At 42.1% G+C, this 25,149-nt stretch overlaps 1 protein-coding gene across 2 annotated transcripts; it reads left to right on the top strand.

The window, feature by feature from the left end:
- Positions 1-3,770: 3,770 nt before the first annotated feature.
- Positions 3,771-21,624, top strand: si:dkeyp-84f3.5 (uncharacterized protein LOC334144 homolog). Of its 2 annotated transcripts, XM_068323787.1 has the most exons (3): positions 3,832-3,868; positions 8,270-8,352; positions 17,457-21,624. In XM_068323787.1, the coding sequence occupies exon 3, from the start codon at positions 17,621-17,623 to the stop codon at positions 19,541-19,543; it is 1,923 nt and encodes a 640-aa protein (XP_068179888.1). In that variant the 5' UTR covers positions 3,832-3,868; positions 8,270-8,352; positions 17,457-17,620; the 3' UTR covers positions 19,544-21,624. The 2 variants fall into 2 exon arrangements, with proteins under 2 accessions (XP_068179887.1, XP_068179888.1); XM_068323786.1 differs by lacking the exon at positions 8,270-8,352 and having other exon boundaries at positions 3,771-3,868.
- Positions 21,625-25,149: the final 3,525 nt, after the last annotated feature.

The following is a 25,149-nucleotide window of genomic DNA, read 5'->3' as shown; positions in this document are numbered from 1 at the left end:
AGAATCAAAAAGTTCACAGAAATTACTTGTGAATATTAAGTTTCAGGGTCAGCACAGACAGGTACTGCTAGAATGTTAGAATCAAGTAAATTGCAAATGAATATATGAAACTGATTTTGGTGAATGTTGGATAAATAACGTAAAATAGATTCTGAAAAAACAGGCTAACAGCAAATTCATTTCAGCAGAGTGACCCTAAACTACACTATCCAACAACCCCTTCACACCCAACAACCTCTCAAGTCCAAAATCATTTAATGTTCTAAGTCTTTTATGGGTATGGATCTCGTTTGTCTAATTACGTGGTAAAGCACACTGAAATTATTATTTTGGTGAAAGTGATTATTGGATGTACTTGGTCAGTGACCTCATAGAAACTTAATCAAAACCATGATTTTGATAAGAGGCCAGGTTATATTATATTCTAAGTCAGCCATATATAATATTAGTACAATATGTAGTTACAATAACATTACAATGTAGTTAGCTAAAATCAGTTTATTTTTCATTATTATATTCACTTTGCCTAGTTTGTTCCTCTGAGCCTTGTTTTTTGCGTTGAGTATTTTTTTCTATAAACGGTATCATATTGGACCAGCAGAGGGAACTCTTTCACATAAATAAGTCATGAAGTTGTAGGAACTTAAAACTTATTTGTGATTTTATGTGCTTGTTCTTTCATAAGACCATCGGGACAACTGTTACCTTACATTAGATAAATTTATGTTTGTGATTTTTTTTTTTCAAATTCACCCAGAGTAAATAAAGTGAATGAAACAAAGTTTACACTCCAGTGCAAGTGTCAAACTCAAGGCCAAATGCGGCCCGCCACATCATTTTACGTGGCCGGTGAGAGAATAAAAGATCAGTGTCTAAAAATGAATAGGTCAAAGTGTGCTTTGAGCATATACTGTACTACATTCCCACAATGCAGTAATTAAGCCCATTTAACTTTGACAAAACCATTTTGAAAAAAGTTAATGTCCTAACTTGTGTTTGATGTTATTTTTTTATTCACTCAGAGAGTTAGATCCTTGATTGATGGAGTCTTGTGGGTTTCATAACCTGACAAATTAAAAGCATTTACTTTATGTTATAACAGAGCAGCAAGCAAACATAGTTTTTCTGTGCAACTGTAATGTTTGTAACTTGAATAAGTAATAGATTAAGAGTTATTTAACATTAAGTAGTTACATTTATTTTCCATTACATTGACTTACATTTAGTTACATTTATGTTTCCATTTGGCTGTTTTAGGACAGTTATTATGCTGATGTGGCCCTCGGTGGAAATGAATTTGGCATCCCTGCTCTAATGGATATCTATGTTAAATCTTTTTTCTTTCTACATCCATTCACATGCATCATTTTCATGTATGAAAGATTTTTGTTGAGGGTGGGGGGGGGTTACAATAGTCATATAGATTCATTTACATCACGTCACATCACCAACTTTCTTTCAAAACCAAGATGTGTACATTGTTATCTTCAAAAAATGTCTCTTGTCCTTCAGGTAGACCGCCGAGTCCTGCCCCAAAGTGTGTGGTCTTGTTTATTTAATCTTCCACTTGTAGATAGTTGTTTTGCCTCCTATTTATAAGTCTGGGCAGTCCTCACTGCATTGAACTGCAGGATAGTATTGAGTTCATGGTAGGAATCAGCAGGAATAGTGCAGTGGGTAGCATTGTTCCCTCACAGCAAGGAGATCTGTATGGTTTCACCTGTGGCTTTTCTGTGCGGAGTTTGTATGTTCTCCCCGTATCTGCGTGGATTCTCCGCAGGTCCTTCAACTTCCTCCCACCACCACCAATTAAAAAAAAAAAAAAAAAAGACGCCATCAATGTTAACCTGGAGTAGCCATCCATCAGAAGAGCAGAAAGCCTTTACTTGTCCTCCATGCACAATGCAGTTTTGGGCTCTTTGCTCAAATCTGACTCCATCAATGACATCGAGGTGACTCAATTTTAGGCTTCCATATTGCCACACAACAAGGTGTCTTTGTCTGTCCTATATGTGGCTCCGTGGTGCGCTGGTGTTGCGCCCAAAGTATACCGTACCTCATGCCCCCAGTCCGTTGGTGAATGGGCTCCAGCAACCGCACGATCCGTGCCAGCGAAAGAAGCGGGTAATGAAGATGAATGACTGAGTGAATGAATGCATGGATGAATGCATGGATGAATGAATGAAAAGTTTTATGACCTAGTAAGACTAGACATATGCTTTTCCCATCGGGGGTTGCCACAGCAAATCAGTTGCCTCCATCTAACCCTGTCTTCTGCATCCTCTTCTCTCACACCAACTACCTTCATGTCCTCTTTCACTACATCCATAAACCTCCTCTTTGGTCTTCCTCTAGGCCTCCTGCCTGGCAGTTCAAAACTCAGCATCCTTCTACCAATATATTCACTATCTCTCCTCTGGACATGTCCAAACCATCTCAGTCTGGCCTCTCTGACTTTATCTCCAAAACCTCTAACATGTGCTGTCCCTCTGATGTACTCATTCCTGATCCTATCCTTCCTAGTCACTCCCAAAGAGAACCTCAGCATCTTAATCTATGCTACCTCCAGCGCCTTCTCCTGTCTTTTCCTCAGTGACACTGTCTCTAGACCAAACAACGTCGCTGGTCTCACCACAGTTTTGTACACCTTTCCTTTCATTTTAGCTGAAACTCTTTTATCACACATCACACCTGACTCTTTTCCACACTCTCCGTTACTCTGGACAGTTGACCCTAAGTACGTAAAATCCTCCACCTTCTTGATCTCTTCTCCCTGTAGCCTCACTCTTCCACTTGGGTCCCTCTCATTCACACACATGTACTCTGTCTTACTGCGGCTAACCTTCATTCCTCTCCTTTCCAGGACAAACTTCCACCTCTCTAGCTTCTCCTCCACCTGTTCCCTGCTCTCACTACAGATCACAATGTCATCTGCAGACATCATAGTCCATGGAGATTCCTGTCTAACCTCGTCTGTCAGCCTGTCCATCACCATAGCGAACAAGAAGGGGCTCAGAGCTGATCCCTGATGCAGTCCCACCTCCACCTGGAACTCCTCTGTCACACCTACAGCACACCTCACCACTGTCTTACAGTCCTCATACATGTCCTGCACCGCTCTAACATACTTCTCTGCCACTCCAGACTTCTGCATACAATACCACAGGGCACCCTGTCATAAGCTTTCTCCAGATCTGCAAAAACACAATGCACCTCCCTCTGGCCTTCTCAGTACTCTATCTCTCTATCAACATCCTCACAGCATGAAACCATACTGCTGCTCACAAGTGCTTACTTCTGCCCTTAGTCTAGCTTCCACTACTCTTCCACTACTCCCATAACTTCATTGTAAGGCTCATCAGCTTTATTCCTCTGTAGTTGACACAACTGTGCACATCTCCCTTGATCTTAAAAATGGGCACCAGCACACTTTTAAGAACAAGGACATTACGAACCGTTTTCCCGTGTCTATTGTAGCTGCAACAATGACGTGCGACGAAGGAAGCGATAAATGGCCCTTAGCATCGCGGGAGGCTCCGCCTCCAGCAAAGCCGCCCCTTCCTGCTAGTTCTACTATGGTGAAGACATGGTCCCTCCTACTGCGCCTCTGTTTAGCTAGTGCTTCCTGCTAGCGTGATTGACTTGATTATATTTAGCAAGAAGGGGTAATGATTGGTAAGAATTAAGTCGATCGTATCAGTGTAAGCCAATCAGAGGAAAAAAAGGGCGGGCCAAACTTCAACATAGTAGGATTGGTGAATCCGCTCGCTGGCCTGGGAGCCTTCTGCATGTGAGATAGTAACGCCGCTCCGAGAGTGAAAATTCATGTTTTAATCCTGCTGTTTTGAGAGACGTCCCTGACTGTATGGTAAGTTGTTTCTAAGATGACTGTTCAAGCTAACTATATAACTTGTAAATGTCTGGGTAAAAACAATTATGGTTCTTTATCCCTTTACCAAGTACTGTTAGCAGCAGCTAATATTACCTATGATTTGTCCAAAGCCTACAGCGTCATATGAAGTCAAAACAGTTTTACTTGCCTATACGTAAAGCCTGTCTTAAACTGTGTCGCTTGCAACGAGCTTTGTCAAATGTGAAGAATTGTTGAATGCGCATTGTTTCAATGCAATATAAGCTTTCAAAGTCGGCTGATATTATGAAGCTGCTAGGTTATATAGCTGTTATTCAGGGAACCATCCAGTCGATCCCTGTCTGCACAGGGTCTCCTTTTTCCAAACATATTTTGTCCTGCACGACAATCGTCAAATCGTTTATATAATTTGAACACAAAACAATGATAACTTAAGGTGAATACTGTCAAATCGTTGCAAACTGGATTTAGCTACAGAATAATACCAATATTATAAGCAATATGTAATTGCAGGTTTGAATATGGTTTGGTAATGACGCTATCCCTCATTACTATGGGGTTATTATTCGACATTTAGTTACTTATTTTTGTGAAGAAGTCTTTTTAAGTATGGTTTGAGTGTCTGGGAAACGTAGCTGTTTTAAAACCCAGGGAAATGAAAAAGAATCTGTAACTAAATCTTAAACGATTTTGGCCTGTGAGAAAATGTTGGCATTAAAGTTTGACATGATATTTACGATAGGTTGAGACAAAAGGGTTGTTAATATAGTAAAGGACGTATCAAGATGCTGTAAGTCATAGGAGATGATAACCCTTCCCGGAAGCCAGGGGGTAAACATCTGTGTGTTGTAAAATGTAAATCTGTTGTTGGGGTGAGCTGGAACAAAAGATCAGAAGATGTAACAATTATCAGACAAATCACTAAGTGCTCTGCTCTCCACGTCGCTATGTATTAAAGAGAAATGACTGATGACACCCTGTCACACACACACACACACACACACACACACACACACACACACACACACACACACACACACACACACATATTATACCAACTATATGTTTGAAAAAGCTCACTTGAAAACCTCACACTTCTGTTGTCTACCCGGAAGTTCTGGCCGCTAGCCTAGTTAGCTCCGGTTTTTGTCATTGTCTATCGCTTACAGAGCTGTTTTTGCTTCATCACACATAGTGGTTTATATTCTTTGATTGTGACGGACCTCACGTTGTCGTGTGGGGAACCCCGATGCTTTATTCACCAGGACCGAAGTCACAAAGCTAGCGTCTACCCGGATGGCTGGACCGGAACGTCGAAGCAGCCTTTGTCTTCGCCTTTGTCCGACACACATGGAGCCATTAGGGTTTCGTTGGACACAGCAGTTTGCTTTCTTTTGACGGCGAAGAAAAAAAAAAGAAAACAAACGAAGTCTGATATTATTTGTTTTATTGTGGAATTTCCATGGGTTCCCGCTGGTGTATATATAATATGTATATATATATTATATATTATATATAATATATATATATATATATATATATATATATATATATATATATATATATATGTAGTCCTCCTTAACCCTACCATCTCCTAGATCTGGAAAACAAATGGGTCATGTATCGACTGTACACCGCAAAGTTGTCCAAGAGTCCAGAAAATGCTTCGATTAAGATTAGCGTCGTCGTGACATTGCAAAGGGAGTGATTTACCCTAACAGCCTTCCCCCACCCATTAGGGTGTGTTCATCCCCAGGATGAAGTTCGTGTCCAATGGTAATGAAGCAGCATCTGGCAATGTCTTCGGTCAGAGCTAGACACCAAAATTGTTTAGATATTGTTGAAATCAGCTTGTATTTGGCTAAGTAGTTAGCTCCACTTTGGTCTGTGTATGCACAGCATACCTATGTCTGTGTGCGCATGTGTTTGCATGCAGTGCTGACTCGGGGTCATAGCGAACACACACACACACACACACACACACACACACACACACACACACACACACACACACACACACACACAGGTATACCTCGCTTGCATCATCTTGGGTTCCGTTGTTCCCGATTATACAGTTTCCACCAATTACCACACCATCTCTGGTGTTATGGTAATTGGAATAATAAAATAACTAGTAAACCGTTAAAAGCAAACTATGTTACTGTACAGTAAATTAGAATAAATATATACATGTAATATCATATTTTAAGCCCGTAGCAACCCTTGGGAGCCGTAATGCAGAAGAAGCAGCTGAACATAAGATGGCGATGTTTTTGCGTATTTTGGGTCTGTTTCCCACAACTGTTGGACGTGTAAAATCACTAGTAAACTGTTACAAGCACATAATTTCATGTTACTGTACAATAAATAAGAATAAAACATGTATTGTTAGCTCATAGCAACCCACTGACCGGCAATGCGGAAGAAGCGGCTGAAGACAAGATGGCGCCACAGGAGACAATGATGGCTTTTTTTGTACTATATTAAAATATGATATTTAATTTTAAGCTTAAAATAGGTTCACATTATACAAAAATAATTGAAATTCATTCATAACTAACATACAGTACATCAGTGGTCCGCGGACCGATACCGGTCTGTGGGTCATTTGGTACCTCAGAAAGAAAAAATAATTTACATTACTTGATTTGATTTATTTCAGAATCTGAAAGATGTTTTATTTTGAAAACAGACATCTGTGTGGAATTACGCACAGATGGATGCATGCTCTCTGTTCGCATGCTCTCTGTGTGGTGTCTCTCCGGTTGTCCAGCTTCCTCCGACCTCCAAAAGCATGTGTGAACTGTTAATTGGCTGGTCCCAAATTGCCCGTAGGAGTGAGTGTGTGTGTGTGCATGGTTGTCTGTCTTTGTGTGTGGCTCCGCGGTACACTGGCATCGTGCCCGGAGTGTACCCCGCCTCACGCCCTAAGCCAGCTGGGATAGACTCTAGCTCCCCGTGACTCGCTGCGGCGGATAAAGCTGCAGAAAATGGATGGATGGAAAAGGGGCAAGTTCTTTCTTTGTGCCTATGATGTTCGAACACGTCTGAAATTGCCAGTGATATGTGGAAGTTCTATGTGCACTCTATGACAAAGGGCACTACAGTATACTGCATCCTCCACATGCACTCTGATCTCGGTGAATCCCATCGGCTGAGGCTGGATGCCAACTGCTTTTTGCAGTACAGGCCAGATGAGCTGATGGCTAGGATCTACATGGCTAGGTGGGTACCATCAAGAGACAGTTCATGTCACCTACGGAGGGATTGCCTATGTAAAGGTCCCAAAAAGGGTGTCCACATCATTGTACCACCACTTGCACCTTGGTCTGTTGATAAAAGGCAAGATGGTGCCAGAGTTTCATGTTGTTGATGCCAAAATCTGACGACCATTCAATCGTCACCCATTAAAGGGACCATAAAGTCAAAATGAACCAGGTCTGTATTTGACGTACATAAGTTAAAAAAAAAGGGCTTGGTGACATTTTAATTTTTTTATGAGCAGTGGGGACTTAGAAAAACAAAATTTATCGTAAGTCATTGAGTGCGCCATAACAGTTGAAGTGACGCAATCGTAGACATCACCGTAAATCCATATCAATGCCAATAAAGCAAGCGACAAGGTAACGAGCTAACTTTTTTACTATTATTTATCAGGATATAACCTAAAATTATGTCATTGTCATTGGATACTGAGGACAAGTTCCCTGGGAACCCAACTAGGGGTGTAATTATCCAGATGTATGCGGAGGATGAGAGTTTGCCGACATCTAGTGACCAGGTGGCTTCATCTGAATCAGATTCTGACAGAGATATAGAAGAATTTTTTTGGAGAATAGGAAATACTAAATTGTGTTTATGTGGGAAATGTGTCCCAACGGATAACCCCATGGAAAGCAGGTGTTGCGGGGAAATACCAAGAATACTGCAGAAAATGCAGGAAGAACTTAATGAATTAATACAGTACTTGTGCTCGTTTGTGATAATGATCAACATGTTTGTATGAAATATTACACTATAAACTGTCTAATTTGACATCAAAACTTTTCTGTAGTTGGGTGTAAGTTGTAGTAATTTCTTACTTTTGACACAATCACTAATTATAACTGCAAACTATACAAGCGCCTATATGATACTAATCAAGGAGATAACCACCCGAATTGTTGTAAGTTAGTAACAAGCCCCAGGGGAAACGAACCCAATCAACTGACCTGTCTATCAATTTTGATATTGTTTACTTTTCGCGAGTGCTATAATCGCACGAAAATCTGGTCATAAAAACATTTATGCAATACCTCCAGTAGACATGAATTAATTATCCACTAAACCTTGGGAATTCTGAATAAATACTATGGGTTGTCCGACCTTGTTTATCCTTGCTCTCCATTTCCTTCCTAGCTTCCCAGAAGGTCTGACCAAGGATAGGTCCTTGTCTTTTGTGTTTGTGTCTTGTTGTGTTGGCACAACCGTTCACCTCACAGGTAAACATGTTCTTTACTGGGTTTATGGCTTCGGTGTTTGCACTGTGTTTTAATGGCTGCCCTGACTGATGAAGCGAAGTATGTTGCCAATGAGGTATAACCCCCACATGACTACTGGATGCGGAAGCTGCTGCATCGCAGATTTTAAGGTTTTCTGACCACAAGGATGATGCTAGACATCTAAAAAAAAATTCTTCTATTTTTCATAATGATGAACAAAATGTATGTTACTTAAAAAGTGTTTACTTTCCCTTTAATTGAGACTTACGAGACGATTCAACATTTTTTTCACCTCCTTTTTGACAGTTTTCGTGAGCCTGTTTTCAGTTTCCTGCTCTTAGCTGACAGGGCAGTTCCTGCCCACAGTTGTGCATCCAGGCACCCGACATGTCTTACATTAGAATAGGGTGCTTCTTTGGAACAGAACATGCATTCCTACATCCTTCAATCCTGTTTCTGTGGTCCCTGCTGGAATGTTGGAATGTTGTGGGTTTAACCCTTTTATGGAAATTTGGGAATTGTGTTCACCCCCTTTCTTTAGGACTGCATTAGGAAGTGTTGGCCTTATGGTGATCCTTTGTGTAGGTATTGTGTGAATGTTTCTTCCTGGTGAGTGGAAGGCAGCCTCTGGCCATGTCCACACGCAACTTTTGTTACCCTGCATAGAAATAAATTTGCGTCCACATGACAGCGTTTTTGAAAAAATGTCAGTCCACACGTAACCGCATAAGTGCGTTGATCAACACGTTTATGAGCAGAACAACTCCGAGAACGACAGGAGAGAGGACCGGGATGCGTAGAAATTCACGCCATTCCTTCCAGAGGACGGACTCCACACGATGACAAATTTTTTTGAAAATGCAACTTTTTAAAAATGCATCGAAAACGATTCGCGTCCACACGACAGCATTTTCAAAAAAATCTCCGTCCACACATAAACACATCAGTGCGTTTTCAAAGACAGATATAAGCATGCCAAACCATGTGGTGGCAATATTGAGTCAAATTTTATCAAATAGGAATCCCTCCGTGTTTTGTTATCACAACACACAGGCCTATAAATATGACGTCACAGAGGTTTTCATCGCAGGCAAGACGTCAGCGTTTTTAAAAAGTTGCGGATACACCGTACACGAAATCACAGACCCAGCGTTTTTAAAATAATCCACCTAGGCCAGTGTTTTCAAAAAGTGGGATTTTCGTTCCGGATATCTGCGTTGTTGTGTGGACGGAAGACGTAAACGCAACAAAAAAGTTGCGTTTTCAAAAAGGGGCCTTAATCACAGAGTTCTTCCACCAGCCGACTGCGCTTCCCGGTCCGACCCAAAACTGGCATCGACTTCTTTGGCGAGGACTTTCTGACTCATAAAGAAAGAAACAGATGAACAAATATTCAACTGTCCAGCATGTTTATCAACGCATCTTCAACGTGGAGCTGTTATACGTCAGAAAATAGACAGTTTTCACTCCGTCCATTCTGTTTGTATATGTACACACAGGTCACACGCATGATGACACAGCGTTTTTTGTCGCAGGGAGAGGAGAGGCCCCCTTGATTTAAAAAATTGCAGATACAGTGTACACACGACAGCACACACCAGGCGTTTTCAAGAAGTTGCATTTTCGTCTCGGATATCTGCGTGGTCATGTGGACGGAAGGCGTAACCGCACCAACAAGTTAGGTTTTCAAAAAGGTCAGGCACCGTGTGGACGTGGCCTCCATCTTGTCCTAATCCGGCAGTGGCTCAGCGGTAGAGCAGATGCCTTGCAGACAGATCGCCCCAGCCATAGGTGGATCGAATCCCGCTCTTGCCAGGATATCACCGGAGTGTGAGCTGACAGTGGGAGGTGTCAGCTCACCTCCAAGCTACTGCCGAGGCACCCTTGAGCAAGGCCCCATCCCCCCTACAAGCTGCTTAATTGGGGCAGGTTCCGGAAGCCGCTGCCCGTCACTCTGTGTGTAGTTTGATGATAGATAGATAGATAGATAGATACTTTATTAATCCCGGAGGAAATTGCATATATCCACTGCTCAGGCATTACATAACAAATAATACTGGATGTACTCCAGGAGAAAAGGAAACATTGACATCACAGGACATACCACAAGACATACATTATACTAACAGACAGGCACATGCAGCACTAACAGGACTTATATACTAAACTATAACTAAAATATAAACAGTATAAAATTTAAAAATATTACAGTATTAAAATATAGACAGTATAAAATAAAATCTAAACAGTATAAAATTGAATTAAAATATAAAACAGTATAAAAAATAAATAAATAATATATATATATATATATACACAACAGTATAAAATAAAATAAAATTTAAATTAAATTAAATTAAATCCATATTCAAATTCAACCCCGTGCTGACCTCGCCACCTCCCCCCCGCTCCTCCTGAGAGAGTCATTGTACCCCCTGATGGCACGGGGCACGAAGGAGGACCTCAGCCTCTCTGTGGAGGCGCTGTGTGACAGCAGTCTGCCGCTGAAGGTGCTTCTCTGCTGGGAGAAGGTGGTGTGTAGGGGGTGCCTGGTGTTGTTCATGATGACCCTGAATTTAGACATGGTCCTGCTCTCCAGAAGCATATCCACAGAGTCCAGGCTCAGCCCGACCACTGACCCCGCTCTGCGGATGAGTCTGTTCAGACGGTCCATTTCTCTTATCCTGGCCCCCCCACCCCAACACACAATGGCGTATGCCAGCACACTGGAGACTACGGACTGATAGAACATGAAAAGGAGCTTAGGACAGATGTTGAAGGAGGCCAGCCTCCTTAGGAAGTACATCCTGCTCTGCCCCTTCTTGTACACACAGTTGGAGTTGAGTGACCAGTCCAGTCTGCTGTCTAGCTGCAGTCCCAGGTACTTATAGTTTTCTACCACCTCCCCCTCACTGCCTTTGATGATCACCGGCTGTGGAGAGGGAGGTGCCCGCCGGAAATCCAGAACCATCTCCTTTGTCTTGGAGACGTTGAGCTGGAGCTGGTTCTGTTGGCACCACTCCACGAAGTCAGCCACCAATGCCCTGTACCCCCCCTCATCACCCTCCCGGATACATGCCACTATTGCGGTGTCATCGGAGTACTTGTGTATGTGGCATGTATCCGAGTTGTGCTTGAAGTCTGATGTGTAGAGGGTGAAGAGAATGGGGGATAGAACGGTCCCCTGTGGCGCCCCCGTGCTGCTGGTCACCATAGAAGACAAACAGTCCCCCATACGGACGTACTGGGGTCTGTCCGTTAGGTAGTCCGTAATCCAGCTCACGAGGTAGGGGTCCACAGCCATGGAGGTCAGTTTATCCTGCAGGAGCTGGGGCTGGATGGTGTTGAAGGCACTCGAAAAGTCGAAGAAGAGCACTCTGACGGCACAGCCCCCGGCGTCCAGGTAGGAGAGTGTGCGGTGGAGGAGGTACATGACAGCATCGTCAACCCCAACCTTGGCCTGATAGGCAAACTGGAGAGGGTCCATAGCACCCTGCACCTGTGGACGCATGAGCTCCAGGACCAGTCGCTCTAGGGTCTTCATTACGTGGGAGGTAAGAGCGACCGGTCGGTGGTCGTTGAGCTCAGTAGGGCGTCCTTTCTTGGGTACAGGGACAATGCAGGAGGTCTTCCACAGTGACGGGACCCTCCCCAGCCGCAGACTGAGGTTGAACAATTGTTGCAGGGGGTCCCCTAGTTCCGAAGCACAGGCTCGGAGGAGTCTTGGGGAGACCTTATCTGGTCCAGCCGCCTTGTAGGGACGGAGCCTCCTCAGCGTTGTCGTCACCAGGTCTGCAGTGATGATGGTCTCGGTCGTGGTGGGAGCAGGAGGTTGTGGCGAGGTTGGAAGTCCAGTGGTTGAGGTGGGGCCGTTGAGCTTCGCAGCTCTTGGAGTGGGCTCGGGAGAAGTGGCAGGGGTGGAAGGAGAGGAAGCACAGGAGGAGGGAGCATCAGTGGAGCGGTCTGTAGGGCCAGGAGAGGCCTGTAGGCCAGGAGAGGTCTGTAGGCCAGGAGAGGCCTGGGACGAGGAGCCGGGAGTGGTGGGGGAGCTGAACCGATTGAAAAAGCTGTTAAGTTCATTCGCTCGTTCAATATTTCCCTCCACAGTGCTGCGCCCTTTCCCGTGTCCGGTGATGGTTCTCATCCCATTCCAGACCTTCCGCACTTGGTTGCGCCCCAGCTGCTTCTCCAGCTTCCTCCTGTACGCCTCCTTGGCCTCCCTCAGGCAGAGTCTCACTTCCTTCTGGGCCTTCCTCATCTCCTCCTCGTTCTTGCTCCTGAACGCCCGCTTCTTCCTGTTCAGGACAGCCTTGACTTCCTTGGTTACCCATGGTTTGTTGTTGGGGTAACACCTGATTGTCCTGACAGGGGCCACGGTGTCCACACAGAAGTTCATGTAGTCTGTAAAACACTGAGCTGCCCCCTCAATGTCTTCCCCATGTGAGCCCACAATAACATCCCAGTCGGTGGTCTGGAAGCAGTTCCTCAGCATCTCCTCTGCTTCCGGGGACCACCTCCTAACCTGTCGTGTTGTTGCTGGCAGCCGTTTCACCAGCGGGATGTAGGTGGGCTGTAGGTACACTAGGTTATGGTCTGATTTACCTAGTGGAGGGAGGGGGGTGGCGGTGTATGCCTCCTTAGCATTAGTGTAGAACAGATCGATGGTTCTGTTCTTCCGTGTGGGACAGTCTACACACTGGACCATTGTGGGGAGAGATGAGTCCAAGGTGACGTGGTTAAAGTCACCGGTGATGATGACGAGCGCCTCCGGGTGCCGGGTCCGAAGAGCAGAGGTGGTCCCACAGATGGTCTCTCGTGCCGTCTCAGGGTCCGCCCGTGGAGGGATGTAGACGGCGAGGACGATGACGTGTGAGAATTCACGCGCCAGGTAGTAGGGTCTGATGCTAACAGCTGTTAGCTCCAGATCGCGGTTACACAGTGTTGATTTCACCGTCGCATGTCCCGGATGGCACCATCTATCGTTGGTGTAGATGATTAATCCACCTCCTTTCTTCTTACCGGCGGTGTTCGTGTCCCGGTCCGCTCGTACGGAGGAGAAGCCGGTTAGTCCGACGTTAGCGTCTGGCACTTCGCCAGTTATGTGTACAGTTGTGTGTACTAACTGCATGCAGTTGCATACAGGCCCCCTTGTAAGCTGTGTTTCAGGGGACCTGTGTACACACTGACTGTTAACTAACACAAAAAACATGTATACACCTGAGTGACATTGTAATTTCCCTGCGGGAATTAATAAAGTTGGCGTCTCACTTTTACAGTGTACACATTGTAACAGCAAAGACAGACAGATGCAGTTGAAATTAGGAGTGTGTTGGGCAAAACGTGAGACTACCCAAACTCTAATAACTTGACACAGTTGGTCAACAAAAGTAAATAAACCAGAGATGCAAACAGGGAATACTTATTTGGCCTTGATAGTTTAAATCACACGGAAAAATACATAATTTGTAATGCTCCATCAGCTGGGGATGTAGATCAGTGGTAGATTGCATGCTTTGCATGTATGCTGCCCCGGTTCAGTTCCCGGCATCTGTAGCCCTGCAGGGGCACAAGCCAGTGACAGCTGTAAGCTGGTGCAGAGCAAGTATAAATGCGGGGTTTAGCGGTAGGAAGGGCATCCGGTGTAAAAAAACCATTGCCAAGCAAATATAAGCATTCATTTAAAATGGAAAAGTGATGACATGCAGTGGCGACCCCTAGGAGGACAAGGCGAAAGGGCGGCAGTGGCTCAGTGGTAAAGCGGGCGGTAGAGCGGGTCGTCCTATGATTTAAGATCGGCGGTTCGATTCCCGCTCCCGCCCCCCCAAAAAATACCCGGAGGTGAGCTAACAGTGGGAGGTGTCAGCTCATCTCCGGAGCACTGCCGAGGCACCCTTGAGCAAGGTGCCGTCCCCCTTACAAATTGCTCATTTGAGGCATATTGTACATATTGACTGTACTGCCATCATGGTTGATGGTAAAATTGAGCATGAGATGGACAGGTAGATTTAATGAGGTGAATCTCTGTTGAGAGTTGGGAGCTAAGCCAGTACACAACAGTTTAAACTTCCTAGTCGATGTAGACTAGTCAGCAAAAACATTAAAGCTACTGTTCTTACAGAAGTGAAAAACAATGCAATGAGTCAGGCCAGTTTCAAAACCACTGGCCTTGTTGAGTGTTCCAAATTTATGGTGATTAACACCGATCAAATTGTAAGGAAGGACAACTGGTGAACTGGTAACAAGAGTCATGAGCATCCAAAACTTGCTAATGAGCATGAGGAGTGAAAGCTAGTCCATGCTTTCTGATCCCACACTACTACTGTAGCAAAGATTGCTGCAAAATGTACCCCGGTTATGATAGGTGTCAGCTTGTCAGATTTTCATGTAGGCAGGGGTCCCCAACTTCTTTGTAGAGAGCAGTTTAATGTAGGCAATATTTTGATGGACCAGTTTTCAAGGTGTATGAATATGAATAGAGCAAAAATAAAGTAGCAAAACTGTATGTTAAGAGCTAATTGCTTTTTTCCTTCTTACTCTTGTTTTGTCCTTCAAAAACTCCAAAAACTTATCTTTTAATTCAGGGTGCTTGGTCTCCATTGCTTCATTTGCTAGCTTGTCGCGTGCCGCAAGAAACCTGTATATTAAGGAGTCCTGGAATTGTTTGTTAAAACAAGCTTCTTTTTTCATGGAGGTCATGAAATAGGCTCCTCTCCTTGCTCCTTTGTTGGCTTTCCGGAGGCACTGGCAAAAAATATTTTTGATACGACAAAATTTTCAATTTATGTAGCATAAATATTTCACACAATAAGTGCTAAAACTTTATCAGCATAATACAAATACAGTATATTGCACCTTAAAATATTGCACATCGGATGCTGGTCAATGCAGTAAAAAAGCCAACAGAAGTTTGTTTTCAGATGCTAAATATAAAACTGACCAAATATTTCAAATTCTGTATACAATGTCAAAATAAAACAAAATACAATAAATTTTAAATATACAGTAATCCCTCATTACTCGCGGTTAATGCATTCCAGGACTACCCGCAAAAAATGAAAAATTCTGCGATATAGTGAAAAACTATTCTATTATTTACGCTAATTCAATTGTTTATGAACCTTCCCATACTGATATTAAGGCACGTTATATCTGTATTACCTTTTACAACACTCTTATAGACTGTTGAAAACACTTTTGTATTAAATAAAAGGGTTCCTTTAATACATAGAAATACGCTGCGTTCTGTGAGTCTCAGATTGCAATGCACACACGGATGCCGTCAGCCAATAGCATGCGTGTGTGGTATCACGTGACTACCGACTAAAAATTACCTTATTACACTGTTCTTTATCGAAGACAATATTTTCACGGCCTTCTTTTGCTCAATAATCGTTAATGATGCCAGGATGGCTGTATTTCATCCTGCAGTTGTCTTATGTCAAATGCAGACATCAACAGACAATAAACAACCTTTTGTTCGTAAATTAATAATCAACATTTCTGTAAAATAAATTATTTATTTTAGAACGAAAATCTTTTTTAATAAGAAATAATTATAATAAAACTTGATTCAAGAGACTTCGCTGATGAGGTTTTCCATGATTTTTGGCCAATCTCAGGATATTCTGCCTTGATTTTAATCCAGAACAGAGGTTACCAGTCGTTACCCCAAAATTAAGCGCCCTGTTGAGCCGCATTTTGTAATAACGGTGCATTTTGTAATAAACGTCGAAAACGTCGAAAAAGTTATTAGATAATGCGGCAAAATATGTTACAAAATGCTTTGGGGCAGTTTATTACAAAATGCGGTACTTTATTACAAAATGCGGCTTTATTACAAAATGAAATGAAAAAGTTATTACATTTTGGACTATTTATTACAAAATGCACCATTATTACAAAATGCGGCTCAACAACCCGCCCACAGCTGTGCCTGTCACGTGATTGAGACCTGTAAAGAGGCACAGACACATAAATTTGTCTGTCATTCCACGCAGAAGTCACTTTTCGATTAAAACATCTTTAAACTGATAATAAAAAAAGATGTTCTGTGCTGCTCAGTACCTAATGGTTCACGACCCGGTGGTTGGGGACGCTGCTTTAGAGTGCTTTCTAGGAAAGATATTTAATTAATTAATGGGATGTCATTATTTTTTATGAGATGTTTGAAGCCAGCTTTCTGCCTTCTTAGAAGAAACAAATGGTGATTGCTTCGGAGATATCTTTCCAGCCTTTGCTTTTGTTGTGATAAGAGTACATTAAGTCAAAATGCAGTGGTGTTGTTTTGAACCAGCTTGCTTTGGTTTGTTCTGTGGATAGCATTAAGCACTGAGGACTTCTTTTGAGCTTTTACCCATGCTGGATCTGTTCTTTTGTACCCAAACTACTTTCATACCACCGAAGTTGCTCCATTTTCAGAGATTAACTTTCCTCTGAACTTTTTTCAGCCATGCTTGCTCTCCGCCAACGTTATTGAGTCTTGCGTTGTTGTCAGTGTCATTTGTGGTGTGCTGGGTAAGCATGTGGTACACATGATGTCATTATACATCAGACTGCAGCCAAATAGAAAAAAATCCACTGGCCAGAATAGAAAAAATGCGCTTTTGTGGTCCATATACATTAATTTCTATACATTTCATTTAGATAAAGTATTAACCTGGAGTTCAGACAGGTTGGAATGTAAGTGTCAAAGTGCTCCTATGTGTTGAAAGGATCCAGTGTATCTTATGGGAGCTGATGAATGTCTATGGTTGCATTTATCTTTTAAGAAACTCGGGATACCAATGCTCATTTGGCATTTTGAATGGAAACGTTCTCTGAACTAATAAAATCATGATGATCCAACAACACTTCTTGAGGACCTGTGATTCAGTAGAAGGGGCTGTGGGGAGACTCTGCTGTAGTTCTCAGATATTAACAATTTGTTAACAATTTTTTCTTTTGCATGCCCATTTTTGGTATGCAGGCTCACAGAAGGACATGCATGCTTACCTAAGCATTTAAAATGATGATTTTTTAAACATTTTTTATTCAATGTTAATTTTGCTATTTTCTTACATTTGAAAGTCTGTGTTGTGATCATTCTTTCTTTTAATTCCTGCCAGGAGCTGAAACAAAGAGGAAAACCAAAGCAGGGCTGAACATTCCGCTGATGAGGACATCTTTCATACCAGTTTGTTGAGAAAATGGACTGTCAGATTTCCTAATGGAAAATAACTTGGTGGATATCTGGAAACAGTTTGCACTCACATTTTCAGATTGAAAAGTGATGCCATCAGTACTTGGAAAAAATAATCTCATCATGGAAAAGCATAAATCACTCAATACTGTTGGTTCAACACAGCTGAGTGGAGAATCAAATATCTTCATTTGCACTGAGTGTGGTGATGGGTTCAGCCAGTACTCTAATGTGTTGGCTCACTTGGCCAGTCATGGTCCTTTGGAGACGTTCTCGTTTGATGGCTCATGCAATGGATTTGAAATTCCAAGAGAATATGTGCTTCAGGAAAATGGTACATTGACAGTTTTGAATGGCTTGATGCAGTCATATTCATCTGTAAAGCCGATGTCACCTGGAGTCCTTCCGTCATATTTGCCATCCCCTGCAAAGCCACTGTCTCCAACTGTAAGGCCACGGCAATCTCCTCAGAGAGATGTGTTCAAGCCAAGGCCATCAGACTCCAATTTAGACAGACCTTGTCAGGGCCATTACCGTTGTGAAATATGTAGCAGATCATTTAACAGCCTGCAGAGTTTACATCGCCACCAACAGTATCGAAATACAGAGCGAGGTTACAAGTGCACTTTATGCTGTAAGATCTTTGAAGGTAGACAGGAACTTACGAAACACCTCCAAAACCATGCCAATGAAAGCTTTCACTGTTGTGGTCATTGTGGAAAGCGATTCCTTAAAGCGGATGCTCTGAATACTCATCAAAAAGAAAACCACTTATCCCCTAAGGCTGCAGTGGGCAAATATGAGAATAAACAGGATAAAAAGAATGAGAAAACATATACTTGTAGGAAGTGCAAGTTGATTTTTTTCTGGCTGTCAGATTTTCAAACACATTCTATGTACCATTGCAAAGGAATAAAGCCTGATGCTCCTTATGTACCTGAAATTGGAATTGAATCACATTCGAAGCATATGGAAGGCACCCCAGTTGAAAACTGCTACAGCAATGGTACATCTGTCGATGTGAAGAATGGGGATACCAAAATTTTTGGGGATACTGAGATCAATACTGAACACTCTTTTACACCTTACAGATGTGGTTTATGTGGGGACCGTTTCCAAAAGTTAGCAACTCTCAAGGAGCATCATCTCACACATCAAACCCAGGAGGAAATAGATAAGTTAAATCAAGAATCACAAATAAATTTTAAGCGAAGAATACAGCCTAAAGGTAAACGTAGACGAAGTAACCCAAATGGAAAGTTGCATCCTTGTAAACACTGTCACCGTGTCTTTAATCATTCCAGTAGTTTATCTCGGCATATGAGATACCATAAGGGTACCATGCACACATGTGTATTTTGTGGTAGGCATTTCCCACAACGCTGTGATTTGAGAAGGCATGTAGCAATGTACCACAAAGCTGAATTGGACAAGAAACCAGGTTTGAAACTTTTGTTCTCAAATCCACAAAATGGGCCTGTCCCTAATTCTCTTAATAGCAATAAAAACACATTCCCTTCTGATGAAAAAACTAAGATCTCCTCTGACAATGAGCAAACTGCATCACTGGAGGAAGGAAATCCAAACGACCAGCAGTCTGGGAAAGTAGGTCGTGTAAACTACAAGTGTCTGGAATGTGGAAAGAGATTTGGGCTATTATGTGTATACCAGCGGCATTTGCGTTACCACAAAAAAGAACCCAGTAAGTGCCCTAAGTGTCCGGCTCAATTCAATCATTCTTCATCCCTGGAGCTTCATTTGCAGAATCACCCAAGCGCAGGAGAAGCACGTAATGTTGGAGAAATGTGCGAGGGCACTGGTTCCAGTGGAGGTATTTCCCTGGAAAAGGTTCATACAGAGGATATAGAGGATGACTGTATTGAACATTCTGGAAATGATCAAGGAAATCCTTCAGAGGTTCTTTATGAATGCACCGAGTGTACTGAGACATTCACATGCTTGGATAAGTTTCTTCAGCACCAGACTTCCCATGGCTCAGAAAATAATGGGTAACTATCATGTCAGTCCCAGTCATTGCTGTTTCAAGCACCTCTGCTCTCAGGAGTTGTTTCTGAATTTAAATACTTATACTTCAATATCTGTAAAGATTTACAATTGTTACATTTTTCTTCAAGAATACTTGTGCATAACTGTTTTTCTATGCTTTTTTTGAATTTCAGAAACAATGAAACTAGGGACCATATAAGTTGCCTTCACTGTAAAACTCATCAACTTTACTGTACATCTAACATGCATAAAATACAAGTTTAAGTATGGTAATCTTTGACAGGCAATAGTTGTATTTAGTGTGATGTTCCTTAAATTGATAACTAAGTAACATTGTATTTTCTGTGGCTCCCCATTCTGTTGTTGTCAAACATGTTACTTTACCTTTTTTTTTTACTATGTGTTATGTGAACTGTATCGCTTTCGAAAGCCTAGCATTTTAACTGAACATCATTTAAATTGTGCCATTAAATTTGTAAGAAATTGAAATAACTATTATATTCTATGACTCTTTATGCTGCTATTTTCGCAATTCCTTAGATTTGTCATTTAGATTCATTGCTTTTTTTATTGATCTGCAATTCAGAGAATCAGTACTAAATGGTCAATGAACAATACTTTCATTGAGGGGATTAAAATGAATAGTCACTATGACATCTACTGGTACGTGACTTTTATTTCTATGACATAAAACAACTAATCACCAGGTGGTGAGGTTCCATTGTTAACAATGTATTGTACAACCTTGCCTTTATCAGTGAAGGATGTCTGTGTAGGTTGTCAGTTATTCAGGTCACTGTTATCCAAAACTGTTTAAATCAATCCACTGGACTTTAAAAAAGTTTCTTGAAGACGTTTCGCCTCTCATCCAAGAGGCTTGTGAGGGACACACCTTTTATTGAATGGGTCCTTTGAAATGTGTGATCCCTGAATTTGACCACAGTTATGGCAAATACTTGTCTTTGGCAAATCCAAGGGGTAGTTTTATACACATTCTAATGGAATGCAATGCGTTGCTTTTTGAGGGGAGTCTCTGGCCATACATAATTGGTTAATGTAGGATTTATAATGCATGCATTCAGTGGCATTGACATAGGTTTGCTTTCAATTTATCTTCATTGTCCAAACCTTGGGCTACCATTATAAAAGATTTGACTGTTGAATTATTACATCCCACTTCAAAGCGGTGATGTATTATAATTGTCAATGTTCTTGTGTTGGTTCGTCCATTAGGATGTCCACTAAATATCTTCACAACCGTTGCAGATAGAAAGATGAAACAAAAACAGATTATTCTGGCAGCAAAGGGGATGAAAATGAGATGATGACCTTGAGAAAACTAGGTCAAGGTCAAATTTCAACTTTTGTACACTCAAGAACCAGATGAGATAGAAAGATGAGGGAGAACACCAGTGTAAGACCATAGAGAAAAGCTAGTGCTTTGATGTACTTATACACTAGCTTTGATCTATGGTCAAGGCTAGTGCATAGCTCTTTGACCTACCCTGAAAGGTCAAAGCTATGCACTTGTCAGGAACTACTTTCAGGGTACCTACCCTGGAAGTAGGTCAGGGTAAGTCGCGGGATTTGCAGTCACTGACTGCCTTGTTAGCACATTTTAAATGGTGCAAAGACTAATAAGCCATTCATTACTTTGGCAGTAGTTTCCTATGGTGACTTGGACACTATACTCCAATATGGCTTATCCTTGGGACTACTGACAAAATGGCCCATCACTGGAAAACTAGTGTCACAAAAAATGGCTTATTGTCTGCAGATGGGTTTGAACTGAATGCCTTATCTTTTATTTGGGAAAAATTCCAATTTTATTGTGCTTTAGTTGCCATGCTAGTACACAATGGATGTTAGAAGTGATCGTGGCATGTTCAAGTGTTCTCACCTTATCATTGGATGTTTGTGTGAGTTATATGGTATGAATTATTTTTTTCATGATCACAGCAGTACAATTACGACATGAGAATGCTTGTATTAAAGTATTAAAGTTTCTTTAACATATCCTAATGACAACAAACTGGGTTTCTTTATAAAAATAATCATAACATAACACTCAGTGTTGCAGTTCTCATAAACAAGTGGATTTTTTTCTGAGTGCTTTTGTTTGTTCTTTGTTTTGTTGTTTTTTTGCAACATCAAATTTTTCTTTCTTTTGTCTTTCTATCTTTTTCTGTCTTTCTTTAGCAGAGCATGCTGAGAGAGGGGGTGAATAAATTGATGAGAGTGTAGCGTCTTTACACTATTTTCATTGTTTTTTATTTCACTTAATTTGTATATTTATTCACATTTCTGTTTTTTGGGGGATTTGGGGCAAATAGTGAGCAATCTGGCTGCCTAAAGGGGTGACATGTCGGTGAGCTACAAGTTTGAACAGCTGATATGCTGTCACGCCATTAAGCTGGCACTGCTTGTGAGCTGCTTGGTGGAGAATGTTAGTTTGGCAGTGGGAAAGGTCGGGTACGGCAGTATAAAGTCAGCCTCCCAAATGAACAGCTGATGCAATGGTGATATTCCTTGATAGTGTTGAGAACGTTAACGACATTCACCTCGTTCTCACTGGAATACTAATTGGGGAAAAGAGTTTAAGTGGGAATGGGTCGCAAAGACAAGTGGCTAGTTTAGGTGAGGCAATTGTTGAACTTAGTTCTTCCAGTTTGCAGAAGCTATCCAAATGACAATCAAGAATAACAGTCATACTTGCAATTCAATTGCTCAGGGATAGGCCAGTGTTACATGATGGCAAAAGCTGATGAAAGTTTCCCCTAGTACATTTGAGTTTGATAATGAAGAAGCTCATGAAATTGTCACTACTGAGACGTGTGGGAATATAAGGGTCAGTAGAGCTGGAGCTTTGTGTTAGCCTCGGTACAGTGTCAAAGAGGAACCTTGGATGGCTCTTGTTTTCCTCTATTAGCAAAAAAGTAATAATGTTGTTCTGGCCTTACTATATGTTTTAAGTTTGTTTTGTCAGATTAAATTAGACCTCCAATTTAGTTTAACGCTATATTGTTTCCAGCCTTCAGACTGTTTGCTTTAGTGATCTAATTTCAGATTTAAACCATGAAGTTTGTCTTTTTGGTTTTATTTTTTTAAATCTTGAGGGGGCAATGGAGTCAAGCATTGTGTGTAACAAGTCCCCATTACCCCATACATGATGACGTTTTTGGGAAGGATTAAATTTACCCTCCAACTGTTCAATAATGTTAAGACTCAATGATGACTTCAATGGTGATGGAATTACTTCTTTGAATTTAGCCATAGCACTATCAGGTAGACTTCTAGTCAAAGCAGTTTTGCCTGATGGTGTCTAGTTTAACAAAGAAATTTAAAAGTGATTACTTTGTCTCTGGAAATACAATTAATTGATAAATATCAATGTCACATGTGAGAACCAGATCCACATATATACAGTGTGCCCTCGTTCTTTTCGGTTAGAGCGTTCCAGGAACCATGCATGATTAAGGAATCCGCGATCGAGATCGCAATCTATTTACCTTATTATTTAAGGTAATTTAAACATTTATGAACCCTCCCCCTACTGATATTAAACCACCTTCTTTCTGTATTACCTTTTCCCACACTCTTATCGACTATTTAAATAACTTTTGTGTCTCACAAAAGTTCAAGACTGAAGGAACGGAGCGCACTTCTGGATGCTGTCAACCAATAGAATGCATGTACAGTATCACGTGACTGCCTACCAAAAATCTACGATGAGGTGGAGTTGCAAGTATTAATGCTTGAATGTGTGAGGGGGCACTGCGTGTACAGGCCCATAACACACACACAAGGGGCCTGTGGGCCTACAGGTGAGGGGGAGGTAGAGCTACATGCGCCTCTAATGAGCAACTTTATAAAGGGGACAGCGCCTTGCTCAAGGGCACCTCAGCAGTGCTCAGGAGGTGAAATGACACCTCCCACTGTCAGTTCACACTCCGAAATGTTTTGCCCAATATGGGCCTTAAACCGCCAACTCTCCAGTCCCCAGTCCAAGACGGACTGAGCTACTGCCACCTCGTTTAGTTTAATTGAGGTTTAAGGTTCATTTGCAGTTCTGAGTTGTAGATTGCTCCAACTTCTCGGTCAGTGTCTAGAGGAATGTGAGAGTTAATGTGACTGGGACAGTGGTTCTTAACCTTGTTGGAGGTACCAAACCCTGCCGGTTTCATATGCTCACTCACCAAACCTTTCTTTAGCAAAAAAAAAATGTTTTTTTTCTTCAAATTTAAGACATAAATATATGTTTTACTGGTGTATTTTATGAATTGCACATTAATGTCACCTTTTTCAAAGAATAAAAAACCAAGACAGTGCATGAACACACATGAAATTACCTGCAAATCACTGTGACTTCTGCTGTTGTTATTGAGAGACCAGTTCAGACATGCGTAGCTTCACCTTTGGTAAATGCTACTCTTATGTCATTTTCACAGCAAAGCCTGTTTTGATTTCCATGCAGCTTAAGGAAGTGTTCCTTTATTTTTACCAGTGCGAGACTACAGTTGCTCAACTTGACATTGCAAATCATGCTAGCGCTGACTCCCATCATGTTCCGTTATACAGCACATGTAAGTTGACGTTGCGCATATTCGTCCGACCACTTTCTTTTTTTGCGCAATAGTTACTATGAATTAAAATATTAATAAAGCAATCACATGACGTACCATCATGACAGGCATAAATTGACTACTGAGTGCGCAAAATCGTTGAGAAGCCAGATGGGTTTCAAAGACGGTCGTTGGAATGTCAATAGCACTGACCACACTCCACAGGGTTAATAAGTTGGGACATGATCAGCCACGCTCAGAACTAAAGAAGTCTTGGATGAGAGACGAAACGTCTTCAAGAACTTTCTTAACGTCCAGTGGATTGACTTAAACAGCTTTGGATAGTGCGCAAAATACCCTGTAGCTCAGGTAGGCTAATCGATGTAGCTTGATCACCTGCAGACAGTGATGGCTAAAGGGGGTGTGTCATCACGAATTGACACGATGTGTCAAACGTACACAGTGATTCGTGTATGTTCGGCAAAAACACTTGACACATCGTGCCGGGTGTTTTGTCTTCCTTCTCCACCAAACCCCTGAGACTGACTCACCGAACCCCTATAGGGTTCGATCGAACCCAGGTCAAGAATCACTGGACTCGGAGGAGTGGCTTCATTTAAACAGTGTACATTGTAGTAGAGTGAGCTGGTGGAGGAGTGCAGAGGTGAAGGTGGTCCGCGACCATTCACCCTGTGGAGGTCAGATGCACGGGTTTTTGGGGGGTGGGGAGGGTGTCTGCAATCTGGCCATGCTGCAGGATTGACTGGATCCAGCCTGAGAAAGGCCATCAAGGAGCTGGCAGAGGAGGCTGAGCAGAGGAGGGATTATAGTTGGGGCCCATCGGGAGACATCTCCACAAAGCCATTGATCCCCTCATGGAGGGTGTCGTGGCTCAGGGGCGAAATATCAGTGAATGATGGGACTAGCTGATGACCCTACACCTGACCTCGAATTGCACTGGTGGAGGTGCAACAGACAGAGATGCCAAGCAGTCAGACCTGTATCATTCCATTAACTAAAATAATGTTCATGACCCATCCAGGATTCAGT

This window comes from Antennarius striatus, chromosome 9 (assembly GCF_040054535.1).
Source record: "Antennarius striatus isolate MH-2024 chromosome 9, ASM4005453v1, whole genome shotgun sequence".
Lineage (NCBI taxonomy): Eukaryota > Metazoa > Chordata > Actinopteri > Lophiiformes > Antennariidae > Antennarius > Antennarius striatus.
Note: the sequence above shows the minus strand (reverse complement) of the source record. Positions and strands in the feature narration are given on the sequence as shown.